The 14,728-nt window shown below is 46.8% G+C and overlaps 1 protein-coding gene across 1 annotated transcript in view; it reads left to right on the top strand.

The window, feature by feature from the left end:
• LOC144032654 (carbohydrate sulfotransferase 12-like) overlaps positions 1–945 on the top strand; it is a 13,832-nt gene extending 12,887 nt beyond the window's left edge. The window contains exon 5 of the mRNA XM_077540105.1: positions 1–945. This exon is cut by the window's left edge and continues 106 nt beyond it. Within this exon, the coding sequence (XP_077396231.1) occupies positions 1–443 (443 nt within the window). The 3' untranslated portion in view covers positions 444–945.
• Positions 946–14,728: the final 13,783 nt, after the last annotated feature.

Genomic DNA, 14,728 nt, shown 5'->3' with positions numbered 1-14,728 from the left:
AAGAATATGGTAAGTTCATGCTGCGGCGTTATGCCAACCAACCAACTCCCCCCGACACTTTGAAAGAGGCATTTGCCAAGGGAGTCCAGCCCTCCTTCTTAAACTTCATCCAGTATCTACTGGACCCTCAGACGGAGAAGGTCCATCCCTTTAATGATCACTGGCGGCAGATGCACCGCCTTTGTCATCCGTGTCAGATCCAGTATGACTTTGTGGGCCACTTGGAGACGGCCGAGGAAGACGCCGAGCATTTGCTTCGACTGCTGCGCGTGGACAATGTGGTGGAGTTTCCGAAATCGCACAGGAACGTGACATCCGCTGATTGGATATCAGACTGGTTCAGCACGGTGCCCCTGGAAATGCGGAGGGAACTTTACAAGCTGTACGAAGCCGACTTCAGGCTTTTTGGTTACGATAGACCGGACTCTATCCTCAATGAGTGACTCGCACACACTTGACAACACGGAAGATGTTTTGAATTTAAAGGTTCTGTAAAATGAGACTACATTGGGAAATTGGAGACAGGAATGACAGATCAATTTTCAAAACGTAGGCATGTAGCTAGCAACATCACTGCACATGATAATTGTGCCAGATAAATGCTGATGTGAGCGAAGGCGCTGAAGTTATGTAGTGGCAACTCATGCCGGAGCCCAAGTGCATCACTGGGCACAGTTTTTGACAACCAAACCCCCACTGCAAAAACAAAAAAACATTCAACTCTGTAGCTCCACATTTTACAAGGTCTTTAATTAACAAGCGTCATTCCAGTTTTACTCTGATGATATTATTTGAGATCCCCTGCTATGGAAGCACACAAACCAGCCAGCCGGACCCGTCGCCATGGGCGGGCCTTGGGGGTCCGTGCCCGCCCTGTCGGTCAGCCGTGCCCGCCCTAGCAAGATGACTCACCAACTATTCGTCCTATCAGTCACGTAAACTTGCGCCTTCTGTTTTAAGTCAAGCATGGCGTGCCAGCCAACCACATACCTCCTTTCAAGTTTGGCTGTGATTGACAACTAAGCGAGCCAATGACAATCCGGATCACGAGGGCTGGGGTGGGGTGGGGGGGGAGGGGGACGCGCGCTCTGCAGACTTGCCTTAGCCAAATCTACTTCCGGGTAGATAGTGCGCATTTGCCGGCTGGCGCTGGGACAAAGACTGAGCAGTGAGCACGTCGTGCCGCTTTAATGGAAGCCACCAAACGCCAAACCTCGATCCAGGATGACACAGTTGACATCAATGGGAATCCTGAGTCCACTGGTTACGTTTATAAGTGAGTGTCAAACTTTTATTTTAATTAGTCAAGCCACACAGCACGGATGAATTGTAGCAATACACAGTACAGACCCAAGCAGTCACACATACACAACAACAACTAAGGAGCATAAAATTATTTATCACTAAAGCAGTTGGAGTACAATGTGAGTTGAATTCTCTTTTTGTTATTGCCAAGTTTGTTCATGTTGATGACTGTCACTAAGTTCTAATTTAAAAAAAACAGCACTTTACACATCCTTTTGGATTGATATTCTGCTTAGTTTTTCACTGAACCCATATGTTGTTTCTGTATATCATCGACATAACTCAACTTATTTCTAAATCACTTTAAAACAGCCATTGCTGCATACAAAGTGCTGTGCATGGAATAGAAATTAGTCTTTTAGTAGACACAAGTGAAACAAAATAACACAAAATAAAATTAATTAGAGTAAATATAAGTAGATAAGTATACACGCAAATAAAATACTAAAAATCTGTACAAGTATAGAAATAAAATAACACAAAATACAGAAGGCACCATAAAAAAAGTAAAATGATGTGAAGTCTCATGCTGAGTCAAAGATCAAAGAATAGAGATGTCTGGCAAAAGTGAAAGGAAATTTTGTCCATATCATAAAGCCCTATTCCAACATGCAAATGAAGGCAACTGCTAGCCAATTCCAGATAGAAGGGGCTGGGTCACAGAGTCATTCATTCGGACATAGTTGTTTACAGAAGTGAAGAGTGGATTTGTTTCAAATGAACTTTTGAGTTGAATAAATGCAAAATGAACTACACATTTTTTTTTCAGTTTGTCTTTTAGATTTCAGAACGAACTGCCGCTTTTAAGTGACAGAAAATATTTCTGAGCACTTTTGCAGTTGTCACAATGCCGCTGTTCAACCTGATGAACATTAGATTTATGTTGATGAAGTGTGCCCCCCCCCAAAAAAGGTAATGCACCCCCTACAATTTCTTTCTGGTGACGGGTCTGCAGCCAGCTGAAGCAAATGTGGATGTGACTGCTCAGGTTCATTGACAATTTTACAATCGCACATAAATGAGTGTGAGGCTGTTCAAGTAACAGAAGGTGTCTATGTCCTTTTGCACCTCCTCTGAGCTCCCACGTGGAGTGTTTCACACTCCCAGTTGTGATGTCATGTTTGATTGGCAACTCACAGTTACCATGTGACTTAAGTGGGCTGCCAGATGGCCAATCAAACACGTTTTTAATGCTGCTGAATTCCAGTGGTAGTTTTACACATATTTGTATGATATTGTGCAATGTTTCTTTGAAATCATTTTTTGTTTTGTTTTGTTTTTTTGTTTTTGAGAGCATGAATGGTATTCACTGGTGATGGAATAATCAAGTAGTCTTTTGTGCTCACACTAAAAGTAACTAAAAAATAACAAGTGGTCAACTATGTGCCGTTTTGAAGACCACCTTTTTCTTTTATCGCTCAGTTTTTTTCCACCCGCAAGCTCTGTTTGTACTAATTTGTGTTTTTATGTACGGGCGTGGAGGCAGGACGGCGTGCAGAGCACGCATAGTGCGTAGGGCACCATCGTCTGTCTGGGGCCCCATTTTGCCTGCGGGCATATAGTGCGATGTCGCGCGCAAGTCATTGATGTTGATAAACTCCCAACATATTTACTGTTTACCCCAACCGTGGAGGTATCAGGAGCAGGAGCGCGCACGGATTGGGTGCGAGTGCGACACTGTGACATAAACCGACATTACTACGTTTTATGTTTTCATTGAAAAAAATGAAGAACCCTCTTTTAAGGATTGTGATTTTCAGTTACATGAACAAGGTTTTGAAAAAAAAAAAGTGCGATCAAGAGATACCTGGAGAGAAGCAAAAGTAAACGCATGCTGCATTCAATGAACACTCACACAGTTGGACATTTCAAACATACACAGAAAAACTCATTCAATGTATCAAACAGAAATAAATACCACGTGAGCACATTGCAGAGGGTACGTGGAAACTTTTTATAATTTATTTCCCAGATCAAAAATCTTTTTCATACCGAGGTACCAAAATCAGAATAGCTACATGGCAACCTAAATTTCTCCTAAAGGGAGTGAATCAGACGCGATGGAAATGTGCGTGACATCAGTCAATCAGAGTGCAGGTTGCGCTTCTCTTCTGCGGTTTGCAAGTTGAAGAGGTAAACAGAAAGTAAAAGAAACAAGAAGTAAACAATGACCGAACGCACAGCTAAACAAGCCATGACTTGGTGTCATCTTCCCCAAGATGAAACAGTTTCGACAAGATGCTTCTTTCTTGTTGCTTTTGGGCGGTATCTCGTGGAGTAAACGATGACGTTATGTAAGATAAGTATACTCAAAAAAAAAAAAAAAAAAGAAAACAGTTCAAGCTAGTGGAGCAACATGTGGAAAGCATGCCAATGCAGAGGGGTTTGCACAGACTGTCGACGTACCATTAGTAGTTTAGCCGCTACTAAGTAGCCGTGCAGCCACCAGACCAAAGCAGCAATCGATTCTGTCATCTTTTGATGAACACAATCCATGTGAATTGTGAAAGATTGCCGGTCTGCGAAACCTGTTTGAACCAGATCTGAAAAAATGTGACTCACTTCTGGAGTTTAAAAACATGTTTAAAAGTAAAGTTAAAAAAATTACTTATGTAAGACCAGAGTATGAAAATTGTATGTATGTGTATATGATTTAGATAGGTATTATTGTTTGTCTAGGAAATTCATGTATATATGTTATTGGCAAATGCACGTATGTCTCAGTGCACTTGTATATATAACCAGGTTTATACATTTTACTTAAAAAATAGTAAATTAGTATTGTATTAATAATGAAACAAGTTTAAATATATAAAGCAAATGGGGTTGGACTAGATAAATTTTTAACTTCTTCCTACTTAATTTTGAACATGTAAACTATGATTGATTGATGATTTTATTGGGGTTTTCTTTTCTTTTCATTTGTTTTTTTCTGCTGTTTTCTTGTTTATATGTTCAATAAATCAAATCAAAATAAAAAAAAAACATTGCAGCACCAATGACTAATGACATTCCTGAGAAACTGTTGAGACTGATAACTTTTATGGACAGAATTTCTAGGCGCAGCCAAGGCATTGAGGGGGTCCGGTTTGGTGGCCTCAGCATTGGCTTCATCAAGTTGGCTTCATCTCCAATTCTCACTGGAGTGGTTCACAGCCTATTATGAAGGGGTTGGGATGAAGATCAGTACCTCCAAATACGAGACCGTTGTCCTCAGTCGGAAAAGGGTGGAGTGCCATCTGCGGGTCGGGGATGAGATCTTGCAAGTGGAGGAGTTCAAGTATCTTGCAGGTCTTGTTCACGAGTGAGGGCAGGATAGAGCGGGAGATCGACAGGCGGATCGGTGCAGCATCTGTAGTGATGCCGAAAGACGAAGCTCTCGATCTACCAATCGATCTATGTTCCTACCCTCACCTATGGTCACGAGCTGTGGGTCGTGACCAAAAGATCAAGATTTGTAATAACAAATGTACATTTAGTTTTACAAAGCATTCAATTCAATTCAATTCAATTCAACTTTATTCCAGACTCTGAGTCCAATACAAACAAATAAAAAAAATACACACAATCAAAAAACAATAAAAAACAAAACAAAACAATAAGAAACAATAAAAACAGGGGGACGGTTATACAGTCATCAGGCAGTCATACCAATGTTTCCACATCCTAGACTGATACCGTACAGCACTACACTTAATATCAGTCAAAGACAGCACAACTTCATTCATAGTCCTATTCAAGCGACAAATAAAACTGTATACAAGCTTTCGGAAAGTAACTTCCATCCATCCATCCATCTTCTTCCGCTTATCCGGGGTCGGGTCGCGGGGGCAGCAGCTTCAGGAGGGAAACCCAGACTTCCCTCTCCCCAGCCACTTCAACCAGCTCCTCCGGCGGGATCCCAAGGCGTTCCCAGGCCAGCCGAGAGACATAGTCTCTCCAGCGTGTCCTGGGTCGTCCCCGGGGCCTCCCGCCAGTGGGACATGCCCGAAACACCTCCCCAGGGAGGCGTCCAGGAGGCATCCGAACCAGATGCCCGAGCCACCTCAGCTGGCTCCTCTCAACGCGGAGGAGCAGCGGCTCGACTCTGAGTCCCTCCCGGATGACCGAGCTTCTCACCCTATCTCTAAGGGAGAGCCCGGACACCCTGCGGAGGAAACCCATTTCGGCCGCTTGTATCCGGGATCTCGTTCTTTCGGTCACGACCCACAGCTCGTGACCATAGGTGAGGGTCGGAACGTAGATCGACCGGTAAATCGAGAGCTTTGCCTTTTGGCTCAGCTCTTTCTTCACCACGACGGACTGATACAGCGTCCGCATCACTGCAGACGCTGCACCGATCCGCCTGTCGATCTCCCGCTCCATCCTACCCTCACTCGTGAACAAGACCCCAAGATACTTGAACTCCTCCACTTGGGGCAGGATCTCGTCCCCGACCTGAAGACGACACTCCACCCTTTTCCGACTGAGGACCATGGTCTCGGATTTGGAGGTGCTGATCCTCATCCCTGGAGGCGGGGCTCGCTGGCGAGCGCCTGGTGGCCGGGCCTGTACCCATGGGGCCCGGCCGGGCACAGCCCGAAGAGGCAACGTGGGTCCCCCTTCCCACGGGCTCACCACCGGTGGGAGGGGCCAAAGGGGTCGGGTGCAGTGCAGGCTGGGTGGCAGCCAAGGGAGGAGACCTTGGCGGACCGACTCCCGGCTACAGAAGCTGGCTCTTGGGACATGGAATGTCACCTCTCTGGCAGGGAAGGAGCCCGAGCTGGTGTGTGAGGCCGAGAAGTTCCGACTAGACATAGTCGGACTCGCCTCCACACACAGCTTGGGCTCTGGTACCAGTCCTCTTGAGAGGGGTTGGACTCTCTTCCACTCTGGAGTTGCCCACGGGGTGAGGCGCAGAGCAGGTGTGGGTATACTTATTGCCCCCCGGCTCGGCGCCTGTACGTTGGGGTTTACCCCGGTGGACGAGAGGGTAGCCTCCCTCCGCCTTCGGGTGGGGGGACGGGTCCTGACTGTTGTTTGTGCATATGCACCAAACAGCAGCTCAGAGTACCCACCCTTTTTGGAGTCCTTGGAGGGTGTGCTGGAGAGTGCTCCCTCTGGGGACTCCCTCGTTCTGCTGGGGGACTTCAACGCTCACGTGGGGAATGACAGTGAGACCTGGAGGGGCGTGATTGGGAGGAACGGCCCCCCTGATCGGAACCCGAGCGGTGTTCTGTTATTGGACTTCTGTGCTCGTCACGGTTTGTCCATAACGAACACCATGTTCAGGCATAAGGGTGTCCATATGTGCACTTGGCACCAGGACACCCTAGGCCGCAGTTCGATGATCGACTTTGTAGTCGTGTCATCGGATTTGCGGCCGCATGTTTTGGACACTCGGGTGAAGAGAGGGGTGGAGCTGTCAACTGATCACCACCTGGTGGTGTGTTGGCTCCGATGGTGGGGGAAGATGCCGGTCCGACCTGGCAGACCCAAACGTATTGTGAGGGTTTGCTGGGAACGTCTGGCGGAATCCCCTGTCAGAAAGAATTTCAATGCCCACCTCCGGCAGAGCTTCTCCCTTGTCTCGGGGGAGGTGGGGGACATTGAGTCCGAATGGGCCATGTTCCGCGCCTCCATTGTTGAGGCGGCCGATCGGAGCTGTGGCCGTAAGGTGGTCGGTGCCTGTCGTGTAAGGGATGCCGTCAAGCTGAAGAAGGAGTCCTATCGGGCCTTTTTGGCCTGTCGGACTCCGGAGGCAGCTGACAGGTACCGGATGGCCAAGCGGAACGCGGCTTCGGCGGTTGCTGAGGCAAAAACTCGGACATGGGAGGAGTTCGGTGAGGCCATGGAAAGTAACTTGTAATACGTTTATTCTAGCTGTAACAAACAGCTCACTTGCTCTAGTCCATCTTGGTCTCCTAAGGAGCACCCGCAAAGCGTCATGTAGGCCACCTGCAGTCTTTGCAAACTTCCTTTCTTGTAATTTGACCACAGGTGAGCTGTGTACAGCGATGTACAGTATGATTTAAACAATTCGATCTTCACCTCGTCCGTACAGAAACCAAACCTACGTGCCAGAGTGTTTGCTTGTGCGTATAATGTCCTACATTGCCTATACATGTCATCGTCATCAGACAGATGTTCTGTTAATATATGTCCCAGATACTTACTGTACTGATACTGTTTTATTCCTCACATGAAGCACAATATTAGACAGATAAAAAGCAGGAAATGTCAGACCTTTGTCCTCCCTCATTCTACATATCATAACCACACTTTTATCTGCATTATACTTGATGTCATGCTCCAAGCCATAGCTAGCACAGGTGTTGAGCAATTGTTGTAACCCAGCAGTACTCGAGCTTAAAACCACCAAATCATCTGCATACATCAGATGATTTAGCAGCAAATCACCACTAAAACAGCCAGTATTGCATGCCTTCAGCCTTACTGACAGTTCATCCAAATATAGGTTAAAAAGAACTGGGGATAATACTCCCCCCTTGTCTAACCCCATTTGTAGCGCGAAATGGTAAGGAGACACTGTTCCCCCATTTAATTCTCATCGTCTGCTGAGCATACCAATAGGTTAAAATTCGAACAATATAATTTGGCACACCCCTCTGTGTCAACTTCATAAACAGCTTCCTGTGATTTACCCTGTCGAAGGCTTTGGATGAATCCAAAAAGCACATAAAAATTGATGAATTTGGAGCTTTATTTTTGCTAATAATTTCTTTAAGAGCATAGATACACATATCTGTACCTAAATTTGCTTTATAACCAAACTGGCTGTCTGAGGATGTAACAATTGTTAAGATTTTGTCCAGCAATATTGCTTCAAGAACTTTCGACACAGTACTGGCCAAAGCAATTGGTCTGTAATTGTCTGAACTACCAATCTTCCCAGCTTTGTCTTTAATAACAGGAACTAATAGCACAGTTAGCATGGAGTCAGGCAAAAACCCATGAACAAAAAAAGCTGTGAAACAAATGGAGATAGGGGAAGTAACCTCGCACTTGCAAACTTTAAGTGCTCAGCTGAGATGCCATCCAAACCAATAGCTTTGTTATTTGACAAATTGGAGATAGCTTTCAGTACTTAATGGCAAAGGATCGTATCTGAACTGTCAACATAATTCACACAGTAAGTGTTACTCTGTACACAATTAAATAAACTACTAGAATGTTGCCGCCATAACTCCAAGATATTATGGTCATGTTTCTGTGTTGGGTGGTTGGGTTTTAGTTTGGTTTTGGGTGTTTGTTGTCTTTTGTCCAGTTTTGTCTCCCCTAGTCTCGTCACTGTTAACCTTGTCCACCTGTGTGTGCGTTCCCTCCCCGTTTGTGTACACCTAATTAGTGCCCTCTGCCTGCTGTGCCTCCCAGGTGTGTCCTGTTAGTGTCATTAGTGTTGGTATAAGGGAGTGGTGTTTGTCTCACGCGGGTGTGGGAGCATTGTTTGAGTGTTGCTTGTTACACGTTGCATGCTTGTATGTAGTCTTTTGAGTCATCCACGCCAAGTCTTTTGAGTCATCCACGCCAAGTCTTTTGAGTCATCCACGCCTAGTCTTTTGAGTCATCCACGCCAAGTATTTTGAGTAGTGATGGCGGGATGAAGCCCCGTGAATGTATCGAGTCTTTTGGGCCAATTGCTCCGCCAAAAGGCTGATCAGTTGAGGCCTCATTTAATAGCTCATTCAGTAGTGCTGACATCTGCTGGTCATTTGGTGTAACGCAGATGTTGTGGTTCACTGGCAACAAATCAGTAAATCTGTGCACATAATAATGGAAGTTTTGTACATTAAATATTGTCCGTATATTTGTCAGTTGTATGTTCAGTTAGTTGATGTGCTTGTGTAACTGGGACACACATTGGATAGAGGGAATGGTGTATTTTATTGATTTTTGTGCAGAAATAAAATCATTTTGACTGTTGGGGCTCAGTCGATTCCTTTTTTTCCGATATGATTTCCCCTGCCTTTGAGAAAACCCTCTCGCAGGGGACAGAGGAAGCAGGCGTGCAAAGGAACTGAAATGCCAACTGGAACAGATGTATGTTTATATCTGTTCGAAAGGCTCCCAAACTGGTGAAGTCCTTCGCTTTTTGGGTGGCTCCATTCTCAAGCAGTAGCGCAGCAATGATCCAAGACTCACTTGACGTCAGGCAGTCATGCGGGGGACCCTTTCTGGGTTTTCCGCGCCTATTTATGGAGCGCGACTCACAATGCGAGTCAGTCACGTGATCGCTGAGAACGGGGCCTCGTTTGCCTTCGGTCACGTGATATAAGGAAAAAAAGAGACGGGCCTCGATACGGGCTCCATTTAACCACGCCCCCTTTGTGCGGGGCATGACTCGCGACTCCAGTTCCATTTGTGACATCACTACTTTTGAGTCATCCACGCCAAGTTTTCCGAGTCATCCACGTCAAGTCTTCCACATCATCAACGCCACGCCAAGTCTTCCACGTCTTCCAAGTCATCCTCGCCACGCCAAGTCTCAGCATCTTGCCACGCCAAGTATCAGCATCTGGCCACGCCAATTATCAGCATCTGTCCACGCCAAGTATCAGCATCTGTCCACGCCAAGTATCAGCATCTGGCCACGCCAATTATCAGCATCTTGCCACGCCAAGTATCAGCATCTGGCCACGCCAATTATCAGCATCTGTCCACGCCAAGTATCAGCATCTGTCCACGCCAAGTATCAGCATCTCGCCACGCCAAGTATCAGCATCTGGCCACGCCAAGTATCAGCATCTGGCCACGCCAAGTATCAGCATCTGGCCACGCCAAGTATCAGCATCTGTCCATGCCAAGTATCAGCATCTGGCCACGCCAAGTATCAGCATCTGTCCACGCCAAGTATCAGCATCTGTCCACGCCAAGTCTCAGCATCTGTCCACGCCAAGTCTCAGCATCTGTCCACGCCAAGTCTCAGCATCTGTCCACGCCAAGTATCAGCATCTTGCCACGCCAAGTATCAGCATCTCGCCACGCCAAGTATCAGCATCTCGCCACGCCAAGTATCAGCATCTGTCCACGCCAAGTATCAGCATCTGGCCACGCCAAGTATCAGCATCTGGCCACGCCAAGTCTCAGCATCTGTCCACGCCAAGTCTCAGCATCTGTCCACGCCAAGTCTCAGCATCTGTCCACGCCAAGTATCAGCATCTGGCCACGCCAAGTATCAGCATCTGGCCACGCCAAGTATCAGCATCTGGCCACGCCAAGTATCAGCATCTGGCCACGCCAAGTATCAGCATCTGGCCACGCCAAGTATCAGCATCTGGCCACGCCAAGTATCAGCATCTGTCCACGCCAAGTCTCAGCATCTGTCCACGCCAAGTATCAGCATCTGTCCACGCCAAGTCTCAGCATCTGTCCACGCCAAGTCTCAGCATCTGTCCACGCCAAGTATCAGCATCTCGCCACGCCAAGTATCAGCATCTCGCCACGCCAAGTATCAGCATCTGTCCACGCCAAGTATCAGCATCTGGCCACGCCAAGTATCAGCATCTGGCCACGCCAAGTCTCAGCATCTGTCCACGCCAAGTCTCAGCATCTGTCCACGCCAAGTCTCAGCATCTGTCCACGCCAAGTATCAGCATCTTGCCACGCCAAGTATCAGCATCTCGCCACGCCAAGTATCAGCATCTCGCCACGCCAAGTATCAGCATCTGTCCACGCCAAGTATCAGCATCTGGCCACGCCAAGTATCAGCATCTGGCCACGCCAAGTCTCAGCATCTGTCCACGCCAAGTCTCAGCATCTGTCCACGCCAAGTATCAGCATCTGGCCACGCCAAGTATCAGCATCTGTCCACGCCAAGTATCAGCATCTGGCCACGCCAAGTATCAGCATCTGTCCACGCCAAGTATCAGCATCTGTCCACGCCAAGTATCAGCATCTGTCCACGCCAAGTCTCAGCATCTGTCCACGCCAAGTCTCAGCATCTGTCCACGCCAAGTATCAGCATCTGGCCACGCCAAGTATCAGCATCTGGCCACGCCAAGTCTCAGCATCTGTCCACGCCAAGTCTCAGCATCTGTCCACGCCAAGTCTCAGCATCTGTCCACGCCAAGTCTCAGCATCTGTCCACGCCAAGTATCAGCATCTTGCCACGCCAAGTATCAGCATCTCGCCACGCCAAGTATCAGCATCTCGCCACGCCAAGTATCAGCATCTGTCCACGCCAAGTATCAGCATCTGGCCACGCCAAGTATCAGCATCTGGCCACGCCAAGTCTCAGCATCTGTCCACGCCAAGTCTCAGCATCTGTCCACGCCAAGTCTCAGCATCTGTCCACGCCAAGTATCAGCATCTCGCCACGCCAAGTATCAGCATCTCGCCACGCCAAGTATCAGCATCTGTCCACGCCAAGTATCAGCATCTGGCCACGCCAAGTATCAGCATCTGGCCACGCCAAGTATCAGCATCTGGCCACGCCAAGTATCAGCATCTGTCCACGCCAAGTCTCAGCATCTGTCCACGCCAAGTATCAGCATCTGTCCACGCCAAGTATCAGCATCTGTCCACGCCAAGTATCAGCATCTCGCCACGCCAAGTATCAGCATCTCGCCACGCCAAGTATCAGCATCTGTCCACGCCAAGTATCAGCATCTGGCCACGCCAAGTATCAGCATCTGGCCACGCCAAGTCTCAGCATCTGTCCACGCCAAGTCTCAGCATCTGTCCACGCCAAGTCTCAGCATCTGTCCACGCCAAGTATCAGCATCTTGCCACGCCAAGTATCAGCATCTCGCCACGCCAAGTATCAGCATCTCGCCACGCCAAGTATCAGCATCTGTCCACGCCAAGTATCAGCATCTGGCCACGCCAAGTATCAGCATCTGGCCACGCCAAGTCTCAGCATCTGTCCACGCCAAGTCTCAGCATCTGTCCACGCCAAGTCTCAGCATCTGTCCACGCCAAGTATCAGCATCTGGCCACGCCAAGTATCAGCATCTGTCCACGCCAAGTATCAGCATCTGGCCACGCCAAGTATCAGCATCTGGCCACGCCAAGTATCAGCATCTGTCCACGCCAAGTATCAGCATCTGTCCACGCCAAGTCTCAGCATCTGTCCACGCCAAGTCTCAGCATCTGTCCACGCCAAGTCTCAGCATCTGTCCACGCCAAGTATCAGCATCTTGCCACGCCAAGTATCAGCATCTCGCCACGCCAAGTATCAGCATCTCGCCACGCCAAGTATCAGCATCTGTCCACGCCAAGTATCAGCATCTGGCCACGCCAAGTATCAGCATCTGGCCACGCCAAGTCTCAGCATCTGTCCACGCCAAGTCTCAGCATCTGTCCACGCCAAGTCTCAGCATCTGTCCACGCCAAGTATCAGCATCTGGCCACGCCAAGTATCAGCATCTGGCCACGCCAAGTATCAGCATCTGGCCACGCCAAGTATCAGCATCTGGCCACGCCAAGTATCAGCATCTGGCCACGCCAAGTATCAGCATCTGTCCACGCCAAGTCTCAGCATCTGTCCACGCCAAGTCTCAGCATCTGTCCACGCCAAGTCTCAGCATCTGTCCACGCCAAGTCAGTCCATATCCGTCATGCCTCATCTGTCCAGGTTCGTCATGCCAGTTCTCCCCCCGTTCGTCATGCCAAGTCTATCCACGATTCAGTCCGTTAATAAAGTTATAGTCATTACTTTTCCTGCCTGTTTCCTCCGCCTCTGGGTCCATCCATCACACCCCATTCATAACAATTATCTGTTCCAGTTTTGCCATCAACAGCACATGGTAGAGAGTTTTCTGTTTTCATGGCCCTAACCTGCTTCCAAAATTCACATGTATTGTTACACTGCAGTTTTCTGGCCATAGATTCAGCTCTCATTGCCTGCTCATTTTTTACAATGAAGCGTAGTGCATATTTATTTATGTGCATTAGTGACCCTTTTATACTCATAAATTGGACCACATCTTGGCCTTCCAGCCAGCATCCACTCTCTAGAAGCATCACGTGCCTTTGCATAGAATTCTGCCACATGAGCATTCCATCCCGGTTTTACTTTCTTTTTAAATTTAGGCTTTTGAAAACATTTATTTGACCTAATCAATGAATCAATTATATCCTCATACATAGAAGAAATAGCTAATATATTATCAGAGTTCTTACAGTTATTATCTCTACACACTACTGCTTCTTGAGGCAGGTGTATATTTTCTAATAAGATGTCCGTACTTACACAATATGATACAATGTCTTCTTGTGCGAGAGAACTCCAATCCAAATACAGTCTACTTTCATTACAACAGTTTTCCGTTAGAGGCAACAATTGATCATTTATCCCTATCCCAAATGGTAAATGGTCAGTTGTTGATACATCATAAAGAATGTTCATATCTGTCAGAGAAGCATGTGTGTCTGCTGTTGCGACACAGTGATCCAACCAAGAGGTCGTATGCCACGCCTCATTAATATATGTAAAACTATTTACAGGCAGTAGGTCTCTGCATGACAAAATCAAGCCATTGTCATCACAAAACTGCATCAAATGATTTGAAAAAAGTGACTTACTATCAGTAATATCTGCATTAATATCTGCACTGTATAAAAGAATTCATAAAAGCTAATCTATACAAATACTCAGTTTCATTAAAATTACACTCATATGGGGTGTTAACATTCAGTATTACACATTCCTTTCGCATTAAAGTGAAGAAAACACTTTTATTTTGTCATGCTACCAGAAGTGCTAGCAGAGTGCATTGTGGAGAACGTGAAATATACAAGGAGGAGCAGCAGCTTCGAGTGACAACAGAATTAGCTGCAGCTAACACAAGTGATATACTAACAGAAATCTCCCAAGCTGAAGGTCGTGAGTTTGTTACTCATCCCTTGGGCCACTTTTAGTTTTTAGTTTTTCCAATTCTTTATTTTACGCTCTTTCAAGTGTAAATATTACTCTAAAACTGAGTCTATTTGCTCCCGTGGGCATTGCTGCAGTGTCACATATGCGAACGGCCGCAAGGGAGCGAGCAGAAAATTTTGGGGGTATTTTTATTATTAATTTCAATATTAAATATTTAATTATTATTTTACACCGCTGTGTAGGTAAAACAGATTATACTCTAAATATATGTATTAATCTTAAAACATGAGCCAACATCTGAATTACAGATGGGGTGAGGCTGGAGAGAGAAGGGGAGAAAGAATGATGGAGAAGGCAGAATATCCCATTTATAATATCCCATGGCAGTCTTTCGAAAGATGTCAGACAACAACAAAAAAACTTGTCTAACAAGCAAATGAGCACACGTGGTAAGTGCATGGTAACAGGCCTACACAATATGACCTGTAATTAAACCATATCAAATGAAAGACGTGCACAATGCCTCATCGTCCAATCAGCCTGAAGTATTGAACAGATTGCCCCGCCTTTCCCGAGTAAATAACCATGGAACAGTCACAAATT

Source organism: Festucalex cinctus, chromosome 1, assembly GCF_051991245.1.
Source record: "Festucalex cinctus isolate MCC-2025b chromosome 1, RoL_Fcin_1.0, whole genome shotgun sequence".
NCBI classification, from domain to species: domain Eukaryota; kingdom Metazoa; phylum Chordata; class Actinopteri; order Syngnathiformes; family Syngnathidae; genus Festucalex; species Festucalex cinctus.
This window is presented reverse-complemented; position numbering and strand designations above follow the sequence as displayed.